General features: G+C 48.5%; 1 protein-coding gene and 1 long non-coding RNA gene across 12 annotated transcripts; one reads left to right on the forward strand and one right to left on the reverse strand.

The window, feature by feature from the left end:
* Window positions 1-128: 128 nt before the first annotated feature.
* On the reverse strand, window positions 129-21,770 carry MSH5 (mutS homolog 5). 11 transcript variants are annotated; one of them, XR_001444202.3, is made up of 26 exons: window positions 21,636-21,770; window positions 21,089-21,245; window positions 20,415-20,538; window positions 18,434-18,514; window positions 18,220-18,282; window positions 17,365-17,486; window positions 17,069-17,178; window positions 16,775-16,810; window positions 16,024-16,106; window positions 14,221-14,266; window positions 7,374-7,512; window positions 7,184-7,246; window positions 4,528-4,656; window positions 4,212-4,284; window positions 3,957-4,066; window positions 3,655-3,735; window positions 3,320-3,407; window positions 2,858-3,047; window positions 2,617-2,743; window positions 1,997-2,146; window positions 1,569-1,643; window positions 1,198-1,341; window positions 1,033-1,063; window positions 854-943; window positions 620-693; window positions 129-385 (listed from the first exon to the last, which is right to left on the reverse strand). XR_001444202.3 is itself a non-coding variant. In XM_015135994.3 (25 exons), the coding sequence occupies exons 2-25, from the start codon at window positions 21,230-21,232 to the stop codon at window positions 274-276; spliced, it is 2,502 nt and encodes an 833-aa protein (XP_014991480.2). In that variant the 5' UTR covers window positions 21,233-21,245; window positions 21,636-21,770; the 3' UTR covers window positions 129-273. The 11 variants fall into 11 exon arrangements, 10 of the variants coding, with proteins under 10 accessions (XP_014991480.2, XP_077856590.1, XP_077856585.1 ...); XM_015135994.3 differs by lacking the exon at window positions 1,033-1,063 and having other exon boundaries at window positions 854-991; XM_078000464.1 differs by lacking the exon at window positions 1,033-1,063 and having other exon boundaries at window positions 854-991; window positions 17,065-17,178; window positions 21,636-21,742.
* On the forward strand, window positions 5,310-6,818 carry LOC144340472 (uncharacterized). The gene is made up of 2 exons (XR_013416621.1): window positions 5,310-5,435; window positions 6,108-6,818. It is a non-coding gene; the product is annotated as an uncharacterized LOC144340472 (long non-coding RNA).
* Window positions 21,771-23,159: the final 1,389 nt, after the last annotated feature.

Raw genomic sequence — 23,159 nt, forward strand, 5'->3', positions numbered from 1 at the left:
CTGAGAGTCTTCCTACAGCAAGGACACTGTATTTTTATTGAGGCAGGGCAGGTTCCCCTGTGGACTCCTGCTCTGTGTTTCGCATCTTTCCTAGTCTCTCGTTCTGGCTGGCCTAAAGAAACAGTATCTTTCTTCAAAATAAACTTTATTCCTAATATGAAACAAAATTTCTAGAGAAACTAAAAACTCTGGGTCTGAAGGCGATAAGGAAACAAAGAGGGCATGGCAGCCCACTGGGGTCTCAGGAGGCTGGGGAGGACACAGGAAGGACTCTCAGAGGATGCTGGTGGCAGCAGGCAGCACTTCCTGGCTCATGAAAACGTTCAAGTCCAGGTTAGGATCTTCCAAATCCAGTTTCATAAACTTATCCACTAATGTCTGGCAACTGAAGAAGAGAGAAAATAGCAAGATTTATGGCAGAATGGACAACCAAGTCCCTGGGCAGAGGGGAGAGGCTGTGGCACAGGAAACCTGGGATCTTGAAGATTTAGGGATTTCAGAAAGCAATGGTGGGTTTCTGAAGGGCAAAGTGCTGGAGGAAGGCTGAGTCCCTGAAAAGGGGAGAAGAGTTGCAGGAGAAGATGCAGAGAGGGCAAAGACACTGGGGCCACACACTCACTTTTCCATTTGGTTCTTCTTTAGCAAATCCTTGACAGGCTTGATGGGTTTTCCACTGCGGATCAAGTCTGAGACCTAGGAATGACAAGCAAGATGGTGGGAGGAGTACGGCGAGTTGGGGAAGAGAAGGGAAAATAAGGGTCAGAAATCCTGTGGACCTAGACCCAGGCCCAATAGGACTAGGAATGGAAGGGAGCTCTTATGTGGACGCGGTTGCACATTTGGATCTCATCACCTCCTTGCCACGAGCCACAAACTTGTCAGGAAGCCCAGCCTGGGCAGCTGTGTGGGAAGCATGGCTGGCCTTTGCAACACCTTCGCAGACCTGATAGAAGAAGACAAGGTCGTTGCCATCCTCACAGGTCTCCATGGTCTTAAAAGAGAATAAAAGACAGTAAGTATATCATCAATCACCTCCTTCCTGTCCTGAAACCCTTGGCCAATCCTGTGGGGAGGGAGAAAAGGGAAGGGATGTGGTCTCTGTGCTGAGGGAGGCTTTGTTCTGATACAGGAGCCAATCCCCACCTCTGGGAAATGCCCAGCCTGGGGGCCTCTGAGGAGCTAGATTGGTCTCCTCACCAAATACTGCACCAGGGGCCCTTGTGGCAGCAGCTGTAACTGGACAAGGCTCAGAAAGTTGGTGGCCACAAAGATGTGGGGGCATGTGGGTCCACGTGCCAGCCAGTGTCGGAGCACAGCGGCCAGAAGCGCGAGCCCATCCACCTGCAAGGAGGGCAGAGATTAGGGTTCGGAGCCATGGGGACCTCCATGTGCCCCTCTGCACTTGCACTGGCCTTTCCCTGTCTCATGTTCTATTTCTTTTCTGCCCACACAGCCCTATTCCATTCCAGAGGCCCAGCCTCACTGTCATGCTCCTTCATCCTCCTCCATTTTCCCCTCCTTAGTTTCTCCCCTCATCAGTTTCTCCCCTCATCAGTTTCTCCCCTCACCGTGTTGGTTCCCTTTCCAAATTCATCAATGAGGACCAGCGACTGTGCAGTGGCATTGTTCACTGCTTTTGCCACCTGCAGGGTGTAAGGTGGACAAGGGAAAGTTAGTATTGGAAGCCCGTATCACACTGACCACAGTTGGCCTGTGAATAAAGCTATATACGCGCCCTCCCTACTGCACTGCAAGTTCTTGAATGCTGAGGTGCATGCTTTGTTCATCCTCTTTGCCAACAGTGACTCACATGAAGCAAGGGTTCAAGAAATGTTTGTGGTATTGATTCTTCCTATCTCTGACCTTAGTGTTCCCCACTTTTAGTATAAAGGGTATGCAGCAGAGGGCATGCTTTCCTGTTATGAGCATTTTCAGGGGTTCCTTTCCCATTATCCTATCCCCTTCCTCAATCCCACCTCCCTTTGTTCCCTTTGACCTGGTTGAGGTCGATCATGAAGGTGGAGAGGCCAAGGGAGATGGATTCACAGCTATGAATTCGTGTGAAGATGGCGTCTACTGCCCCAATTTCGGCCTCCTCTGCTGGCACAAAGCTGCCTACCAGGGCCATGAATGTGATCAAGCCTACCTGAATAGGGAAGGAGACAGGGCCTGAGGCTTAGTGCTGTGGGCTGAGGTGAAAGTGAGGCTCAAGGCATGAATGACAGATCAAAGAGAGATGGACAGGGTGAAACAGGAGAAACAGATACACTGACTCTGTCTCTTCTCCCCCAGTCCCAATCATAGCCCTGTTGGCTAATTTAGAATCAGTAAAGAGGCATGGGATGTGGGCAGAGACATACTTGGGAGTGGTGTGTACCTACTCGGAGACGGGTGAAGGAATTTGAGCCATGGAAAGTTCCATTAGAGCATGGCTCTCCAGTGGAGAATGAGAACACGTGAGGTGGAAGGAAGCACAGGGATGTAGGTGATGGTCCTTTCATGAAGAGCGGGGTCAGAAAATGGGAGAAGAGCTGCAGGAGACTGGGTTGGTTGGCAAGTAGGGGTGGAGTAGATGCAGGAGGTGCCAGAGGCCCAGGCTGCAGGGCTTTTCCTCACCTGTTTGAGGTATATGCTCTTCCCTGATGAGTTGGGTCCAGTGATGACTTTGACCCTTCCTTTGTCCCCACCACATTCTGTGGAGTTGGGCACAAAAGTTCGGGCACAGAGTTCCATCAGAGGATGTCTGCAGTGGGTGGAGAGGCACCTCACATGGCTGGTGGATCAAGATGGATGAACCCCCAGAAGATGTAGCCTTTGGGCCCCTCATGTCTATTCCTCCACCCACCTCTATTCTTACCTGCCATTCTGGATTCGTACCCCAAGGACCTGAGGGGAGTAACGCGGCCTTGAGTAGCCATAGTCCCGTGCAGCACTGGCAAGAGCCAGCAGGACGTCCAGGCGGGAGGCAAGGTCCAATACTTGGGTTAAGACAGCTGCTCGTGCCAGCACCTGGCACTGCAGCTGGTACATCAGCAGTGTCTCCTGGTCTGGGAGTGGGTGAGGGAGGGAGCTAGAGGTCAGCTCCAGGGGAAAGTGAAGAAGAGGCAGAGGCCCCTAGAGGGATCTGGAAACAGGTTGCAGATACAATCTGAGACCTCAAGACATTCAGAGGAAAAGATAGAGTCAGAGTGAGTGAGACAGAGAACAGGAAGAGAAGGGGCCTGTTGGAAGCATCCCCAAGTTGCCCACTCCCCTCCTTCCCCTGGCTGCTTTTTTAAAAAACATCTTACAATGCATATAACCTCTGGCTTCTCCTCACCCCGGATCTCACAGTGCAGGTCCCCCAGCAATGCATCCAGCTCCTTGGTTCGGGCACTACGATAGTGCAGCTTCTCCTCTGAGAGAAACTGGGTACAGTGGTTCAAAGCTGTGGGCTTTGCATCTCTTGGTCCTCCTCTCCTTCCCCATCTTTCTAACCCCACCTCCAGCCCCTAACCCTGACTTCTCTTTCCTTTGTCTCAGTGCTGGTAAAGCTCAGAATAAAACTGCAGAGGAAAGATCCCATATTGGGCAGTGCTGCTGTAGGGTAAGGCCCTCCCTCAGCTGCTGACTCATTTTCCTCATCACTCACCTTACAGAGGTTGAGGGTCTTACCATGAAGTCCAGTCCATTAATCTCAAAGTCACTGGCCTCTACCATGAAAGGCAGGCGAGGAATAGAAAGAAGGAAGCCGATCTGGGGAGAGTAAATAGGAGATACTCTACTCTCCTGCTTGGAGACTTACTGGACACCTCCCCTCCCTAGAAGGAGCTTAAGAGATCCCTGTATCCCCACAAAAAAGTGTTCATGTTCTTCAGGCTGCCCCACAAGTTTTCTTATCTACCAGTATGTCTTTCATCAGCCTAGTATCTCCCCCAAAAGACCTCTGAAGGCTACACCCACTCTTTTGCCCTCACCAGAGGGATGTAGATGACACTGCATGAAGGAATACGTGAGTCCAGATTCTCCAGCTCCTTGCGGGCAACCTCAGTAAGGAAACTGGGAAGTCCCATCAGTCTTCGCTTTTCTACGAGGGTGGAAGACATGTAGTTATCAAAAGTGAGGCTCCTGCCCTGGTTGCTATGAAGATCCCCAGCTGTGGGAACCACCTGCCATGGATGGTACTCCATCACTGCGCAGGGCTCACAGGCCCATCCGCACCCAACACTCACTCTCATCAATTTCAGGATCTATGTTGGGGAGGACTGTGAAGCGATTTTCAGCAAGGCTGCCCTCAAAGTCCACCTGAGGAGATAAGTACTGTTTCTTAGCACCCGGCACCCTCTCTCTGTCCTGTTCCTCAGCTCTCCTTGGGCCCCAATTCTCCCTGCAGTCCTGCTTTAACTCTTATCCTCCAGATACTTCCCTGAAGTTCTGCCGCCTCCTGTCACCATCCCATTCTTTATCCAATTGACCTCAATATCTTCCATGCTTCCCCATCTCGCACACTGCATTCTCTCTCCCTGACCTCCCTGGGTGCACACTCACTACTTTCCCAATGAGGCTGGCAATATGATGCAGGTCATCAGAGAACTCTTGGGCAATGTCCCGAAAGAGCTGGATGGACTGCGGCAGGGAGCGGCAGGCATCCCTCAGGCCCAGGGCACCGTACACAGTCTATGAGAGAAACACAAGTAGGACAGCCCACATCCAGCTCAGGCTGGGGTGGGGATAGGGACAGACTCAGAAGAACAAAGACCAGTAGGGAAGATCACAGTAACAAAGAGGGAAGATCTCAAAGGCGAAAAGAAACAGTGGGAGGCACTGCACCAAACACTGAGGCTACAAAGACAATCAAGATAGGGTCCCAGCCAGGCGTGGTGGCTCACGCCTGTAATCCCAGCACTTCGGGAGGCTGAGGCAGGTGGATCACCTGAGGTCAGGAGTTCGAGATTGGCCTCACCTACATGGTGAAACCCTGTCTCTACTCAAAATACAAAAATTAACTGGGCATGGTGGCATGCACATGTAATTCCAGCTACTCGGGAGGCTGAGGCAGGAGAATCTCTTGAACCCGGGAGGTGGAGGTTATTATAGCAAGATTGTGCCACTGCACTCCAGCCTGGGCAACAAGAGCAAAACCCCATCTCAAAAATAAATAAATAAATAAAAGCAAAAAATAAAAAATTAGTTGGGTGTGGTGGCCATCACCTGTGGTCCCTGCTACTCAGGAGGCTGAGGTGGGAGGATCACTTGAGCCCAAGAGTTTGAGGCTGCAGTGAGCTACAGTTGTGCCATTGCACTCCAGCCCAGGTGACAGAGTGAGACCCTGTCTCAAAAAAAAAAAAAATTTCAGATATTTGATATCAAATAATATAATTTTTAAAGTAAGATAACAATATTGTTATTCTTTTTTTTTTTTTGAGACGGAGTCTCACTCTGTCGCCCAGGCTGGAGTGCAGTGGTGTGATCTCGGCTCAGTGCAAGCTCCGCCTTCCGGGTTCACGCCATTCTCCTGCCTCAGCCTCCCGAGTAGCTGGGACCACAGGCACCCACCACCGTGCCCAGCTAATTTTTTTTGTATTTTTAGTAGAGACGGGGTTTCACCTTGTTAGCCAGGATGGTCTCGATCTCCTGACCTTGTGATCCACCCGCCTCGGCCTCCCAAAGTGCTGGGATTACAGGCGTGAGCCACCGCGCCCGGCCTGTTATTCTTTTTAAAAAATAATTTTCTTTTAGAAATTACCCTGAAATATTGGCCGGGTGGCCAATATTTCCCAGCACTTTGGGAGGCTGAGGTGGGTGGATCATGAGGTCAGGAGATCAAGACCATCCCGGCCAACATGGTGAAACCCTGTCTCTACTAAAAATAAAAAAAAAAAAAAATTAGTTGGGCATGATGGTGTATGCCTGTTATCCCAGCTACTTGGGAGGCTGAGGCAGGAGAATCATTTGAACCCAGGAGGTGGAGGTTGCAGTGCGGTTGAGATCGCACCACTGCACTCCAGCCTGGGCGACAGAGCAAGACTCTGTCTCAAAAAAAAAAAAAATTACACTGAAATATTTATGGATGACATTATATAATGGCTGGGCTTTGCTTAAAAATAATCCAAGAAAGCCAGGTGCAGTATCTCAGGCCGATAGTCCCAGTTACTCTGGAGGCTAAGGTGGGAGGATTGCTTGAGCCCAGGAGTTAGAGGCTGCAATGAAATATGATCACACCACTCCACTCTAGCCTGGGTGACAGAGCAGGACCTTATTTCAAAAAACAAACAACAACAACAAAACCCACAAAATAATCTAACAGGGGAAAGTGAGGGACGATATAAATGAAACATACTGTGCTGGGCACTGTGGCTCCCACCTATAATCCTAGCATTTTGGGAGACCAAGATGGGCGGATTACTTGAGGCCAGGAATTTGAGACCTGCCTGGCCAACATGGTGAAATCCCATCTCTACTAAAAATACAAAAATCACTCGGGTGTGGTGGTGGGCTCCTGTAATCCCAGCTACGTGGGAGACTGAAGTAGGAGAATCACTTGAACTCGGGAGGCAGAGGTTGCAGTGAGCTAAGATTGCACCACTGCAATCCAGCCTGGGCGACAGAGCAAGACTCTGTCAAAAAAGGGCAGGGAAGGGCAGGGCAGGGAAGGGAGAAAAAATAAATATATTGGCATAAGTTAAAGTGTTGAAACTGTATGGTGGGTACATGGGGGTTAATTATATTACTCTAAATATTTTTTACATTTTCCTGACTACAAAATTAAAAAAAAAAAAAAAAAAAAAAGAGGGAGGCCGGGCGAGGTGGCTCACACCTGTAATCCCAGCACCTTGGGAGGCTGAGGCAGGTGGATCACCTGAAGTCAGGAGTTCAAGACCAGCCTGGCCAACATGGTGAAATCCTGTCTCTACTAAAGATACAAAAATTCGCCAGGCGTGGTGGCAGGTGCCTGTAATCCCAACTTCTCGGGAGGCTGAGGCAGGAGAACTGCTTGAACCCGGGAGGCAGAGGTTGCAGTGAGCCAAGATAGTGCCACTGCACTCCAGCCTGGGGAACAGAGCGAGACTGTCTCAAAAAAAAAAAAAGAAAAAAAAAAAGAGGGTAGAATAAAATTGGACAGCATATCTAGGGCACAGACAGTCGGGAACACAGGCTGAGGTCTTTTACCTGGACTTCTGGGATTCAAGAAGGAAGGCCTTACCTTGTAGAGAACCTGCCAGTCGCTGACCTTGGTGTGGGACAACTTCATGCGTTTCAGAATCAGCTACAGTCAGACAAGGTTACAGCCACTGTTTTCCCTTCCCTCATTGTAATGCCCCTCAAGAAGCCCAATGCCCAGTATCAGCCCTCAACCTCCCTCCCCACCTCCCTGCCCTCCACCCTGGGCTCACCGGCACGTTCTTGATGTGACCCAGGAGCCGATGCAGCATCTGAGCCATGTCCAGATTCTGGGGCAGCAGAAAAAACTGAATGACGTCCAGACGAGAATTGAGTTCCCCTAGGTCATGCGTCGGGCGTGTGAACCATAGCCTGGAAGTGAGGGTTAGGGTGGGGTTACTAGAAGTTACATCTATTATCATCTTGATCTCAGTTTGCCAGAAAGTGTGTCTGCAGTCCCTGGGGATTGTGGCAATATGTATCCACGATGTACTATGGGAATGTAGTGGCAAAGTGCAGTGTCCTACCCATTCAGGTGTGTTTACATGTATCTACTGAAAATTGCTAGATGTGGGGGGAGAGATTGCATTGGGAGTTATACCTGATGTAAATGAGGAGTTGATGGGTGCTGAGGAGTTGATGGGTGCAACACACCAACATGGCACAAGTATACATATGTAACAAACCTGCACGTTGTGCATATGTACCCTAGAACTTAAAGTATAATAAAAAAAAAAAAAGTAAGAATTTGCAAAACTGATTAGTTTCACTAGCAATAAAAACATGTCAATTAAAAAAAAAAGAAAATTGCTAGATGTGAGCATAATTGTGTCTACGTATCACAGTTTCAATGGATAAGACCATGTGTCATTCCATGTATATAAGTAATGGAGCTTGTCAATATTTTAGAAGGACAGCAGTGTGTTGAGGTATTTGTGTGCCAACACTGCAGTTCGCTCTGCGGCTGAGTAAGAGACGGTGAGTCAGTATGAGTTTGTATGTCTGTATTTAGCTGTGAAAGTGTCTCAGGGTAATAGCAACAGACATTCGTCTTTTCATGTTCTTCCTGTGAAAACACAACTGTCCCATTAGGGATGGTAAGCCTTTAATTCATAATAATGGTCAACTCCGCAGAGAAAAAAGCATTGGGGAGGGACATTTAAGGGGCTTCAACAATATCATCTTATTTATTTTTATTTATTTATTTATTTTGAGACAGTCTCGCTCTGTCGCCAGGCTGGAGTGCAGTGATGCAATCTCAGCTCACTGCAACCTCTACCTCCCGGGTTCAAGTGATTCTCCTGCCTCAGCCTCCCGAGTAGCTGGGACTGCAGGTACATGCCACCATGCCCGGCTAATTTTTGTATTTTTAGTAGAGTCAGTGTTTCACCATGTTGGCCAGAATAATCTCGATCTCTTGACCTCGTGATCTGCCCGCCTCGGCCTCCCAAAGTGTTGGGATTACAGGCATGAGCCACCATACCCGGCCAATAGTGTCTTATTCTTTTTTTTTTTTTTTTTTTTAAGACAGAGTCTTGCTCTGTCACCCAGGCTAGAGTGCAGTAGCACAATCTCGGCTCACTGAAACTTCCGCCTCCTAGGTTCTGGGATTACAGGCACCCACCACCGTGCCCAGCTAATTTTTGTGTTTTCAGCAGAGACGGGGTTTCACCATCTTGGCCAGGCTGGTCTCAAACTCCTGACCTTATGATCCACCCGCCTCGGCCTCCCAAAGTGCTGGGATTACAGGCGTGAGCCACCGCGCCCAGCATGTCTTATTCTTAAATTGGCTGATGGATGTATAGATATTTGTATTATTATTATTATTTTTTTTGAGATGGAGTCTTGCTCTGTCACCCAGGCTAGGATGCAGTGGCGTGATCTCAGGTCACTGCAACCTCTGCATCATGGGCTTAAGTGATTCTGCCTCAGCCTCCCTAGTAGCTGGAACTATAGCTGTGTGCCACCATCCCCAGCTAAATTTTGTTTTTTTTTTTTTTTTTTTTTTGAGACGGAGTCTCGCTCTGTCACCCAGGCTGGAGTACAGTGGCTGGATCTCAGCTCACTGCAAGCTCCGCCTCCTGGGTTTACGCCATTCTCCTGCCTCAGCCTCCCGAGTAGCTGGGACTACAGGCGCCCGCCACCACACCCGGCTAATTTTTTGTATTTTTAGTAGAGACGGGGTTTCACCGTGTTAGCCCGGATGGTCTTGATCTCCTGACCTCGTGATCCGCCCGTCTCGGCCTCCCAAAGTGCTGGGATTACAGGCTTCAGCCACCGCGCCCGGCTAAATTTTGTATTTTTAATAGAGATGGGGTTTTGCTGTGTTGGCCAGGCTGGTCATGAAATCCTGACCTCAGGTGATCTGCCTGCCTCAGTCTCCCAAAGTGCTGGGATTACAGGCGTAAGCCACCACACCCAGCCATTTGTATTATTATTATTAGTTTTTATAGAAACAAGGTCTTGCTATGTTGCCCAGGCTGTTCTCAAGCTCCTGGCCTCAAGCAGTCCTCCTGCCTTGGCCTCCCAAAGTGCTGGGATTATAAGCATCAGCCACTGCACCTGGCCCAATAGCATTATTATTTACATCTTTTTTTTTTTTTTTTTGAGACAGAATCTTGCTCTGTTGTCCAGGCTGGAGCAGAGTGGTGCGATCTCAGCTCACTGCAACCTCCGCCTCCCAGGTTCAAGCGATTCTCGTGTCTCAGCCTCCCGAGTAGGTGGGATTACAGGAGTGCGCCAACACACCCGGCTAATTTTTGTATTTTTAGTAGAGATGAGGTTTCACCATGTTGGCCAGCCTGGTCTCAAACTCTGGGCCTCTGGTGATCCACCTGCCTTGGCCTCCCAATGTGCTAGGATTACAGGCATGAGCCACCACGCCTGGCTAATTATATCTTTTTTGTGTGTTGGAGGTATTTCCTAATAAATTAAAATAAATTCATACACAGAAATAAATGTCTCATCTGTGTTTGTCTAATTCTGGGTACCCCTGTATCCTTATTGGCCATGAAGAGTGTGAGACTCTGTAGGGACTTGTGAGCCCACAAATTCTTTTCTACATAGAGCTAAGGATGCCATTTTATGTAAGAGCCAACATGTGTACACACTAGGGCCTGAAGCTGTGTATCTTACTTTGCAGTCTGTGGCCAGTTACTTTGGGTTAGAACACCCCAGATTAGAATGAAGCAGAGCATCCAGATGGCTTCAAGGGTGGGTTGCAGGTACCTCTGCTCCTTGGTCACTGAGGGCTCCCACCAGAACAGTGTAGGCCAGTCTGTAAATAGCCATCCCCACTTTAGAAAGCACTTGCGCTGCACTAAACACTTAGGTATCTCTGATTCATGTCCTGCTAGTACTGGCAAAGACTTCAGTTAAGCCAAACTCCGTAGTTTAACAACTGAGAAAATGAAATCGTTAAAAGATAAGCAACTTGCCCAAAGTCATACTGCCAATGAGAACAGCTAAGTCTCAAAATCATGTCTCCAGACTCCTAGGACAGTGCTCTTTAAAGCATACTGTGACATTCAGTAATATTCTTGGTGCCTTATCCAGCTTTTAGTTCTTGAACTCCTGGCCTCAAGCAATCCTTCTGCCTCAACCTCCCAAAGTGCTGGAATTACAGGCGTGAGCCACCACATCTGGCCCTATATTATTATTTACATCTTTTTGTGCATTAGAGGTATTTCCTAATAAATTCAAATAAATTCGTACATAGAAATATTAATAAATGTGTCACCTGTCCTTAGTTCATTAGATTATATGATGATTCTTCAAGTTATATGCTCTCATGCCCTATCTGATTCCATCTGGGGAATTTGCACTCCTCCCCCACCTTAAATCCAGCTCTCTTCTCCACTGAGAATTCTCTCCCTCCCATCTGTGGCTGAGATTAAAGATCTGCACCTGAAGCACTGGAGAATGTGTGGGTAATTAAATTCCTGGAGATGCTGATTACCTGATTACCCTGCTGATTACCTGGAGATGACCTCAGAGATTATCCTAAATTAACCCCTACAAGATATACATTTCAGCAGGAGATGAGGTAGGGGAAGGACTGTGCACCTGAGGCTAGCAAAGGTTTCCACTCTGAGTGTTTAGAGATGGTGTTACCAGTGTATTTGCCTTTGTGTTGTGCTCACACGTTGAGTGCTACTATGTACAAGACCATGTGTCAGACACTGAGGTAACAGGTATGGTCACTAGATAGAATTCATAGCTATGGAGGCAAGCAGATTCACTGACTGCTAATTCTAACCTGATGTGACAGTGCAACTAGAAAAACATAAACAAGCACTATGTGAGCACAAGGAAGGTGCACATCAACTCCTTACAGGTACCTGTAAAAGCCAAAGGGTAACAGTTGGGTTGCACCTTGAAAAGGATGTACTTTTTTTTTTTTTTTTTTTTTTTAAGACAGTCTCACTCTGTTGCCCAGGCTGGAGTGCAGTGGGGCAATCTGGGCTCACTTCAACCTCCACCTCCCTGGTTCAAGCGAGTCTCCTGCCTCAACCTCCTGAGTAGCTGATAATAGAGGCACGTGCCACGACACTGGGCTAATTTTTATATTTTCAGTAAAGAAGTTTCACCAAGTTGGCCAGGCTGGTCTCAAACTCCTGACCTCAAATGATCCACCCACCTCAGCCTCCCAAAATGCTGAGACTACAGGCATGAGCCACTGTGTTTGGCCTAGATGTAAGATTTTGATAGGTACAGAACAAGGAAAAGACTTTCCAGAAGGAGCATCATAAACACAGGCATGACATGTTTCCATAATGGCAAGTGGCCCTAAATGACTAGAATATGAGTTAGATCCAGTAGGAAAGGACTTAGCAGGGGCTTGGGAAGGTAAAGCTGGAAATTAAAATGGGTAAATGTGACGGACCCTGAACATCATTATACTGCTAAAGATGATAATCTTCATCCTGAAGGTAATGGGAAAACCTCCTGAGGTTTATGTTATTTTCTTTCTACTTAGGCTATTTAAAAAGTGGAGTGACGGCCGGGCACAGTGGCTCATGCCAGTAATCCCAGCAGTTTGGGAGGCCAAGGTGGGCGGATCACCAGGAGTTCGAGACCAGCCTAACATGGTGAAACCCCATCTCTACTAAAAATACAAAAATTAGCCAGGCGTAGTGGGTGCCTGTAATCCCAGCTACTCAGGAGGCTGAGGCAGAAGAATTGCTTGAACCTGGGAAGTGGAGGTTGCAGTGAGCCGAGATTGCGCCATTGCACTCCAGCCTGGGCAACAAGAGCGAAACTCAGTGACAAAAAAAAAAAAAAAAAAAAAAAAGGAGGACATGCTTAATGCTTAGATCTCTGTTTTGGAATGACAGATTTTTTGTTTCTAGCTCACTTGAACTGGCAGAATGATAGGTATTTTAGAATGAAGAGTGGATTAGAAAAAGAAGAAGAGATGGCCAGGCGCGGTGGCTCACGCCTGTAACCCCGGCACTTTGGGAGGCCGAGGTGGGCAGATCACAAGGTCAGGATATCGAGACCATCCTGGCTAACACGGTGAAACCCTGTCTCTACTAAAAATACAAAAAACTAGCCGGGCGTGGTGGCAGGCGCCTGTAGTCCCAGCTACTCGGGAGGCTGAGGCAGGAGAATGGCGTGAACCTGGGAGGCAGAGCTTGCAGTGAGCTGAGATCGCGCCACCGCACTCCAGCGTGGGCGACAGAGCGAGACTCCGTCTCAAAAAAAAAAAAAAAAGAAAAAGAAGAGATTAATTGGCCAGGTGCGGTGGCTCACACCTGTAATCCCAGCACTTTGGGAGGCTGAGGTGGGTGGATCACAAGTTCAGGAGATCAAGACCATCCTGGCTAACATGGTGAAACCCCCTCTCTACTGAAAATACAAAAATTAGCCGGGTGTGGTGGCGGGTGCCTGTAGTCCCAGCTACTCGGTACGCTGAGGCAGGAGAATAGCATGAACCCAGGAGGCAGAGTGCAGTGAGCTGAGACCGTGCCACTGCACTCCAGCCTGGGCAACAGAGCGAGACTCCATCTAAAAAAAAAAAAAAAAAAAGAAGAGATTAGAGGCAGAGAGACCAATTTGAAGGCAAAGGCAATGCTCCAGGTTAGAAATGATGATGACCAGAATTAGAGCAGTGGAAAGAGACAGGGATACCTGGGAGAGACATTTCAGGATAGAATCGATAGGACTCAGCGAATAATTAAATATGGGAGATGAGGGAGAAGCATCAATCCGAGGTTCATGGCTTGAGAAGGTGTACTGCCAGCAATGCCATTAACCAGCAAAGGGAATGCAGGAAAAGGAAGAGATCTGGTGGGCATCAGTTTGGATGCTCTGAGTTTGAGCTGCCTGTGAAGACTGCAGGTGGTGATACGCAATTAACATTCACATATGGAGGAGTTCAAAACTAGAGACGCAAATTTGAAAGTCATCACAGAAATTTGAAGTGTGTTTTCTATAACTAAAGATAACCATGCTAACATAGCCATGTGTTACATTAGCATTTTGTTTTGGGTTTTTTTTTTTTTTTTGAGACAGAGTCTCATTCTGTTGCCCAGGCTGAAGTGCAGTGGTGCAATCTCGGCTCACTGCAACCTCCGCCTCCTGGGTTCAAGCAATTCTCCTGCCTTAGTCTCCCGAGTAGCTGGAATTACAGGCACCCACCAATATACCCGGCTAATTTTTGCATTTTAGTACAGATGGGGTTTTCCCATGTTGGCCAGGCTGGTCTTGAACTCCTGACTTCAAGTGATTCACCCACCTTGACTTCCCAAAGTGCTGGGATTATAGGCGTGAGCCACTGTGCCCGGCCTTACATTTCATTTTTTCCTGCTGCTTGTATGTGTGCAAGTCTATGTATCATCAATGGGTATATGTGTACCTGTGCTGACAACAAAAAATGAGATGAGTATCAGCTACTACACAAGGCTGTCATAAGGATGAAAAGCATTTAAGCCAGTGCTCAGTAAAGGGCAGTTGCTTTACTACTCCTAGGTGGGGTGGTGTATGTGAGAATCTGTATACTGCCATTAGTAGGCTTTAGTATGGAGTGTGCATATGGAATTCATGCATTAGTGTGTAGTACGTGAGGGACCCACTCACCTGAGCAGCTTCTCTCCCCACTTACAGCGGCATCTGTTGAGGATTCCTGTGAGGGATAAGGCAGGGAGTGAACTTGTTACAAGGCAGGGACAGGGAATGGAATATGTGTATGTGTCTAAGCTGAGGCATCCAGGTCAGAGGTGCTGGTTGTTGAGGAAGGTGGCCTGGGAGGACACAAAGGCAGCCAAAGCTGGTGCCTGAACACAAATATGAGCTGGGATTACCATACATGGAGATGGGGGGAGGGATGGACACTCACAGGGACGCTTAGCCAGAAAAATACACAAAGCAGGCCTAGTTAAAACTCAAGAGCCGGCCGGGCGCAGTGGCTAACACCTGTAATCCCAGCACTTTGGGAGGCCAAAGCAGACGGATCATGAGGTCAGGAGATCAAAACCATCCTGGCTAACATGGTGAAACCCCGTCTCTACTAAAAATACAAAAAAAAATAGCAGGGCATGGTGGTGGGCACCTGTAGTCCCAGCTACTTGGGAGGCTGAAGCAGGAGAATGGCATGAACCCGGGAGGCAGAGCTTGCAGTGAGTGGAGATCGCGCCACTGCACTCCAGCCTGGGCAACAGAGCGAGACTCCATCTCAAAAATAAAAAAATAAATAAATAAATAAAATAAATGAAACACAAAAAACTCAAGAGCCCTGCCGTCCACCAAAAAATACAAAAACTCAAGAGCTGGCCAGGCAGGGTGGCTCATGCCTATAATCCCAGCACTTTGGGAGGCCAAGGCAGGAGGATCACTTGAGCTCAGGAGTTTGAGACCAGCCTGGGCAACATGGTGAAACACCATCTCTACTAAAAATACAAAAAAATTAGCTGGGTGTGGTGGTGTGGGCCTGTAGTTCCAGCTATTCAGGAGGCTGAGGTAGGATGAGGCAGGAGAATCACTTGAACCCAAGAGGCGGAAGTTGCAGTGAGCCGAAATTGTACCACTGCACTCCAGCCTGGGTGACAGAGCAAAATTCCATCTAAAAAAACAAAACAAAACAAAACAAAACAAAAACAAAACAAAAACAAAAAAGAGCCCAACACACATATGTAAAAAACTGGACGGCCGGGTGCGGTGGCTCATGCCTGTAATCCCAGCACTTTGGGAGTCCGAGGCAGGTGGATCACCTGAGGTCAGGAGTTCGAGACCAGCCTGGCCAACATGGTGAAACCCCGTCTCTACTAAAAATACAAAAATTAGCCAGGCGTGGTAGCAGGTGCCTATAATCCCAGCTACTCGGGAAGCTGAGGCAGGAGAATCACTTGAACCCAGGAGGCAGAGGTTGCACTGAGCCAAGATTGCACCATTGCACTCCAGCCTGGGGGACAAGAGCAAAACTTTGTCTCTCTCACACACACACAAAAACTGGACACAACTTACTGAGATATGAAACCATATGGATATTTGCAGAGATGTCCCTAATATACCCTAAAGCCAGAGACAACTGATAAAGACTATACAAATCAAATAGTTATGCAGTTACAAAGCTCTCCTCTATATACAAGGCCTCCCAAAGTCCCTAACAGGTACCCAACTAGTAGAAACATTCATACAAACCCAGGGAAGGAACACAGAATTGGTAAGGTAATGGCTAATATGCAACACTGTACAGTCACAAAGTATGGGAAGATGCTCAAGCTTGGGTGGTGGCGGGTACTAAGAGGTAAGAAGTTGGATTGGCATGAAAGAGATATCTGACAATGGGAGTGAAGTGGGAAGGGAGGCTGGAACACATCTTTGGAGCCAATTGCTTTTCTGGTAGGTCTTTGTAATGTGAGATGAGGGATGGGGCATACCTACCAAAGAGGCTGAGCCCCTCCTTCAGTCCACTGGCCACTTTGTATGCTGAGGGGTGAGACTCGCTCTTAAAAATCTGTAGAACACTGTCAAGGAGAAATGGAGGAGTTTGGGGTAATTTGGACTTTTGAAGGGAATAAGAATTGAGGACTGAGAAATGGAATGGGGACAGGGGATATCCTCTTGAGTTCACATCTTTTTTTTTCTTTTTTTTTTTTTTTTTTTTGAGACGGAGTCTTGCTCTGTCACCCAGGCTGGAGTGCAGTGGTGCAATTTCAGCTCACTGCAACCTCTGCCACCTGGGTTCAAGCAATCCTCCTGCCTTAGCCTCCTGAGTAGCTGGGATTATAGGCGCACAACACACCCAGCTAATTTTTGTATTTTTAGTAGAGACGGGGTTTCACCATATTGGTCAGGCTGATCTCGAACTCCTGACCTCAGGCGATCCACCCGCCTTGGCCTCCCAAAGTGCGGGGATTACAGGCACGAGCCACCGAGCCCAGCCGAGATCACATCTTGATGTAAGGTTTGTCCCTTACTTTTCTTTGTCTCAGTTTCTCCCTATAGAAAGAAAGTTAATAGCTTTATGCTTTTCTTCCTCTCTTTCCCTCAAAGCCCCCCTTCCCTTTCCTTCAAGGAGAGAGATCTTAATAGCCCCAGGATTAGGGAAACTAGAGCCTCATTAGGATTACTGGGGCATTAAATTTAATCCTTCTCCCTCCCCAGAGACAGCAGCATGCCTCCACCTCTTTACCTGTAAGTGTCTTGATCTATGTTCACAAGATGAGTCCTGAGGACAGAAAACAAGCAGGAAGGGGGCTGGGGTATGAGGGGTCTGAGTTCATTCCACAACTGCACTTTCTTTGCCCTCCTTTCTGAATATTGTCCCAGTCTTCTTCCCAAAGTCCCATAAGCCCTTAGGTTCTCCCGGGTGTCCTAGAGCACTTGACCCACTGGGTCACAGCCACACCCACACCCCACCCCCATTTTACTTTTCAGGCCTCCCAATCCCACATTACTTTGGTTGGGGTTGGGGCGAATCACCTACAACATAAATTTCTTAAAGCCCAGGATGGGGACGCTGACATTATAGTCTTCCAGTTCAACCCCGATTCTTCTTCGACCCAGGAACTTCAGCAGCCCTCCAAGTGCTCGAACCTGGGAGGGGATCAGCAGTGGAATTGGGGTAAATCTTAATCTCCTGGGGGCTGCAGAGCACCAGGGAAAGTTATTATTTTCCAGGGCTAGGCCAGTACCTCCCAGAACTCAGCCCTAGCACTGAGGTTCTTGTGCCTTTCTCCAACCTGCCGCCTCCCAGACCTTATCCCCCAGGACCAATCTTACTGTGAGGAGGCAGTCAAAGGGAATAATGGAAGAGAGGAAGAGGATTTTCTCAGAGGCAGTCATGGAGTCTGGGATGAAGGAGTAGTTTCCAGAAAGGAGGCGTTGTTTGCTTATCTCCAGACCTATTTGAGGGAGGTAAGCAAAGTGAAAGGTCTTGTAGCTCAATTTTTTCACCCCATTTTAAGAATGAGACAATAGAAGCAAGAGAGATGATTTGACTTGCCCAAGCTCACACAGGCAGTTAATGGAAAGCTAAAGCAAGAACCAAATTTTCAGATTCTTAGTCTAATTCTCTTTTTATTCCACATATAATATAAAGATACTTGGCTGAAAGCACAGCCTGAGAAAGATAAATGGCTGAGGAAAGTAAGATATCTGTCTGGAATTGAGGATTTTGGTCAAAATGATAATATTAATAGAACTAGTAACACTAATCCCTTAATATGTAATTAGGATAGTACACTCCTGCTCTTACTGTAAACCTAGGAAGGTTATGGAAGTGCCTTATGGATCATAATAAGGGTCACTGAGGCAGTGCCTTTTGGTTTTGTGATAAAAGGCTTTAACTTAATGGGAGAAATTCCAACAATAAAATCTGTCCAAAAATTGTCACCACTCCTCAGGGGAGGCCCTCATCCCTAGACATGACTTGAGCAGAGGCTTCCCAATAAGCTGCATATTATTAAAGGGTAGGGAGCAGGAGAGATCTTGCGGGGACTGGTCATAGGGGTGAGAAGCACAAAGGTTTAAGATGACATAAGGCAGAGGGGAGATCTGTGATGATGAAGGTAGAGTTAGGGGGAAAGAATGGGACACCGGAACAGGGAATTATGCAAAGCAAAAGGAAGGAGATACCAAAATCCACACTTGGCAAAAATACGATTTCAGGTCTTTTAGGCTGTCTGTGCTCCTGGGAGGCTGTTGGGGAGGCAAAGAAAAGGCTATCATTCTGTACATCTCAGTCGTTCTACCTCTGTCTGACACTCCCTCTCACCCAATTCTAGCCCCCTGGAACATTCCATACATTAGTCCTTCCCCATTTTCCCTCTATCTTTTACCAAGTCCTTACCAAGCTTTCCCAGAAATCGAGTCATATTCTCATCCTGTTTGGCACTCGTAACAACAGACTGGGGATTGATCTCATCCAGAACTTGGAAGGAGAACAGAGATCAAATGAGTTAAAGGATCTCTGTCTTTGACTAAGAGAAAACCCATGGCCCTCCTCTTCCTACCCCTCTCCTTCTCAAAAACATTTCCTCCCTAGGAGTAGGAAGTGATCTGCACATCGGGAACATAGGCAGACGTTAGGAATGAGATTTAGAAAAGTAGTAAGAGTGGCGGGATGGTGGGAGGGAAGTGGGATGCTCTGGATATTGTCACTAAACTGTAAACCCCTGGAGAACAGATGTGACTGATTTGCCCAGGGCTGAATCTGAGGCACCTGAAACACTGTAAATACGTCATATACCTTTGTGGCCAGGCACAGTAGCTCATGCCTGTAATTCCTGCCTTTTGGGAGGCCAAGGCAGGCAGATCACTGGAGGCCAGGAGCTCAAGACAAGCCTGGCCAATGTGGTGAAACCCCATCTCTATTAAAAATATAAAAGTTAGGCCGGGCGCGGTGGCTCACGCCTGTAATCCCAGCACTTTGGGAGGCCGAGGCGGGCGGATCACGAGGTCAGGAGATCGAGACCATCCTGGCTAACACGGTGAAACCCCGTCTCTACTAAACATGCAAAAAATTAGCCGGGTGAGGCGGCGGGCGCCTGTAGTCCCAGCTACTCGGGAGGCTGAGGCAGGAGAATGGCGTGAACCCGGGAGGCGGAGCTTGCAGTGAGCCGAGATCGCGCCATTGCACTCCAGCCTGGGCGACTAAGCGAGACTCTGTCTCAAAAAAAAAAAAAAAAAAAAAAAAAAAAAATATATATATATATATATATATATATATATATATATAAAAGTTAGCCAGGCATGGTGGCAGATGCCTGTAATCCCAGCTACTCGGGAGGCTGAGGCAGGAGAATCGCTTGAATCCTGGAGGCGGAGGTTGCAGTTAGCCAAGATCGCACCACTACACTTCCAGTCTAAGTGACAGAGCGAGACAGCGTCTCAAAAAAGAGCAACCAACAAACCAAAAAACAACCTCACAAATATTTGTTAAATAATGAAATGAATTAGTAAAAACAAAAGATGGAGCCTCTGTGAGGCAACTGTAAAATATATTGAGTCACTGCTATACTTTGGATGTGATTTGTCCCCACCAAATCTTGTGTTGAAATTTAATCCCCAGTGTGATAGTGTTGTGAGGCAGGGCCTAGCAGGAGGTGCGTGGGTGATGGGAGTGGATCGTTCATGAACAGATTAGTGCCCTTCCTGGAGTGTGTTGGTGGGTATGTGTGCGTGGTTCTCACTCTATTAGTTCCTAACAGAGCTGGTTGTCAAAAAAAGATTGGCATCTGTCTCCCCCTTGCTTCTTCACACCCTGCCTTCCCTTCTTCCATGAGTTGAAGCAACCTGAGGCCCTCACCAAACGAAGATGCCCAATTTTGAGCTTTCCAACCATCCAGAATGATGAGCCAAATAAAAACTTTTTTTTTTTTTTTTACAAATTACCCAGACTCAGGTATTTCCTTACAGCAACACAAAATATGCTAGACAGTGAGGTGAGTTAATGTAAGTGAAACGTGGCTGGGCGTGATGGCTCACGCCCCTAGTCCTAGCACTTTAGGAGGCCAAGTTGGGCAGATCACAAGGTCAGGAGTTTGAGACTACCCTGGCCAACCTGGTGAAACCCCATCTCTACTAAAAAACACACAAAAAAATGAGCTGGGTGTGGCGGCACACGCCTGTAATCCCAGCTACTTGGGAGGTTGAGTCAGGAGAACTGCTTGAACCCAGGAGGCGGAGGTTGCAGTGAGCCGATTGCGCCACTGCACTCAAGCCTTGGCAACAGAGTAAGACTCTGTCTCTAAAAAAAAAAAAATGTGTGTGTGTGTGTGTAACACATTTGCAATCCCAGAGAGCAGAGGAAATCCTGGTTCCGTCCCCACCTCTCTGGAGAAGCTTGAGGCTCTCGTGGTCTGGGGCATCTGGCATGAAGTGGATAGTGGAGTCACTAGTATCATAGTAGGCAATGCCCATGTATCCTGAATTCCACAGCACACACAGATGGATCTGTCCAGCAAGAAAGAAAGGAAACTACTATTGGAATCACTCCAGTGTAGGGTTTGCCATGCTTTATGTAATTTAATCATTTATCAAATATCTGAGATAGGTATCATCACCCCCATTTAGTGAATGTGAAATAGCCATTCAGGAGGTAAGAGACTTGCCCAGCTCTTCCCAACCCTGTTTTTGTTTTGCTTTTTTCTTTTTTTGAGATGGAGTCTTGCTCTGTCGCCCAGGCTGGAGTGCAGTGGCACAATCTCAGCTCATTGCAACCTCCGCCTCCCAGGTTAGAGTGATTCTCCTGCCTCAGCCTTCCCAGTAGCTGGGATAACAGGCACGCGCCACCACGCTCGGCTAGTTTTTGTATTTTTAGTAGAGACGGGGTTTCGCCATGTTGTCCAGGCTGGTCTCGAACTCCTGAGCTCAGGTGATCCGCCCACCTCAGTCTCCCAAAGTGCTGGGATTACAGGTGGGAGCCACCGCACCCGGCCCCCAACCCTCTTTTATTGTAACTTCCCATCAATTCTCCATTCAAGTTCCTACTCCCCTCAGAGACCTCAGCCAGCTCCTCCTCCTCCTCAACTTCCTCCTCCTCGGCCTCCCTGGGGCCCGCCACTGGGGCCGGGCTGGAGAAGCCAGAGGCCGCCCCAGGTCCCGGCCCCTGCGGTGTCCTGCTTGGGTTCACTCCTAAGGAGGCCATGAGCTTGGAGGCTCTGCGGATGCAAAAAGAGAGAGCAGTTCGGAAGCAACGATTCACGGAGAAGGCCGGGGTAGGCTGGTGCGCAGAATGCAAAGCACTAAGTACTTCTGCGACAGGGCTGCGTGGCAGGGCTGACGGGCGTGGAGAGCTGTGGGCACAGTGGGTGAATTTTCAGGTTTGTAACTAAAGTACAGATTGTGGGAAACTCCACGCGCCCCACCCTCATTCCTGTCACGCGGAGGTTGCACTTTGGAAGGAAGTGGTCTGAGGGCCCTGTGGGGCGATCGTGCACGTCTTATCTCTCTGCCTCTGCCAACCACGCGCCAGGACCACAGCCTCACGCTCTTATCTTCCTCCTCCCCCAGCTGCCGCCATTGCAGCGTTTTCCCGCCTTTTCAGTAACCTGAGTCGCAACAAGCGGGAGAGCGCCCCGCTGACCAACCGCCAGGAGCCTGCAGGAGGAGCGCGCCGGCGCGTGGGCGAGGTGCGCGCGCACGCCCCCCGCCCTCCTAGCCGCTATTGATTGGAGAGGCCCGGATCCAGCCTAGAGATCCGACAGGGCGAGGAGGAGAAGCAGACTGCCGTGGCTGAAGAATCTGGACGCTGATTGGCCTATTCGCCTTCGGGGCGGGTCCAGAACGTTCAAACTTCCCGCCCTCTGCCGTTGCTTAGCAGCCGGGCCTCTAGCCCTCACTGTTTCTGGGCTTTGATTGACGCAGTGGAAAGCCCGCGAGAAGGTCGGACGAGGGGCCGTAGTCTCTGTCCCTGGAAGGGGTTTGGGAGCGTTGCGGGAGTTTGAGGAGGAGGCCAACCTTAAAGAGCCAGAGGCGCTTTTTTTTTTTCCCCCCTGCAACAACTCTAAGTTAATATTTGTACCCTCTGAGTTAATATTTATACAGAGCTTAGAACAGTGCCTGGCAAACAAAGTAAGACCTAAATGAGCGATGTTTCAAATAAGCGGAAACAAGCAGGACTCCTGCCTCAGCCCTCCTACCGTGCCTGTTTCTGGGTGCAGGGTATGACCACCCCCATAATGGCACGACGGGGCCTAGTTTATTATTTAAACCCCTCAAGTGGAGGTGGAAGCATTCGAATTACATCAAATTCTGGCAGAGAGAAGTAGATCTGATCAGAAGAACACCTACACCCCTATTGGGACATACCCATACCTCTTCGCACATCTACACACCCCTGAAGACAGAGGTATCATTCATGCATTCGGCAACTATTTATTTAGTGCCTATTCTGGGCCAGGGGATAGACTCAAAGCGGTGAACATAACGAAGTCCCTGCTCCATAAAGCTTATTTGTGCGTGTGTGTGTGTTGCTGGGGAGGTTAGGAGGGAGAAAGAAGGAAAGGAAGGGAGGGAGGGAGGGAAGGAGGGAGGGAGGGAAGGTAGGGAGGAAGGAAGGAGGGAGGGAGGGAAGGAAGGAAGGAAGGAAGGAAGGAAGGAAGGAAGGAAGGAAGGAAGGAAGGATATTCCCTTTAAATGCACCATCCTCTCCAGCTTTGTTCCTAATACCCTGAGATGGGGAGATTCCTCCCCAGCCCCCCAACCCAAGAAGTTAGGAAAGATGGTGGGGGTGAGATGACCTAGCTGTGCTAACCAGTAATTGGAAAATCTCCTCTAGCAAGAAAAGTGGGGGAACAGAGTTAAGGGCTGGGTTAATGGTTACCCCTGGCAAATTTGTTGAGCAATGGAGCCATAGAAACTTGGAGGAGGTTGGTGACCGCTCTGGGGAGTGTCAGGGAGGGACCCACCTTCCAATCAGGGGTGTGAAGAGATTAGGAACTGGTTTACCAAGCCCAGGAAGGGGAGGGAGTGGAAAGAGAAGCCCGGAGAGGGAAAGAGGAGCTACTGAGATAGGAGAAATGCAGGGGCAAGGAGGTGAGATGGAGGGAAACCTCTGATGCAGGATTTGGGGG

Source organism: Macaca mulatta, chromosome 4 (genome assembly GCF_049350105.2).
Source record: "Macaca mulatta isolate MMU2019108-1 chromosome 4, T2T-MMU8v2.0, whole genome shotgun sequence".
NCBI classification, from domain to species: Eukaryota; Metazoa; Chordata; class Mammalia; order Primates; family Cercopithecidae; genus Macaca; species Macaca mulatta.

Excerpts from the sequence above, each read along its gene's own strand:
- MSH5 (XM_015135994.3), bottom strand. The coding sequence starts at position 21,232 with ATGGCCTCCTTAGGAGTGAACCCAAGCAGGACACCGCAGGGGCCGGGA. Across the intron at positions 16,107-16,774 it reads ATAGATCAAGACACTTACAG|TGTTCTACAGATTTTTAAGA; the intron begins GTAAAGAGGTGG and ends TCTCCTTGACAG. Across the intron at positions 694-853 it reads TTGTGGCTCGTGGCAAGGAG|GTCTCAGACTTGATCCGCAG; the intron begins GTGATGAGATCC and ends TGTCATTCCTAG.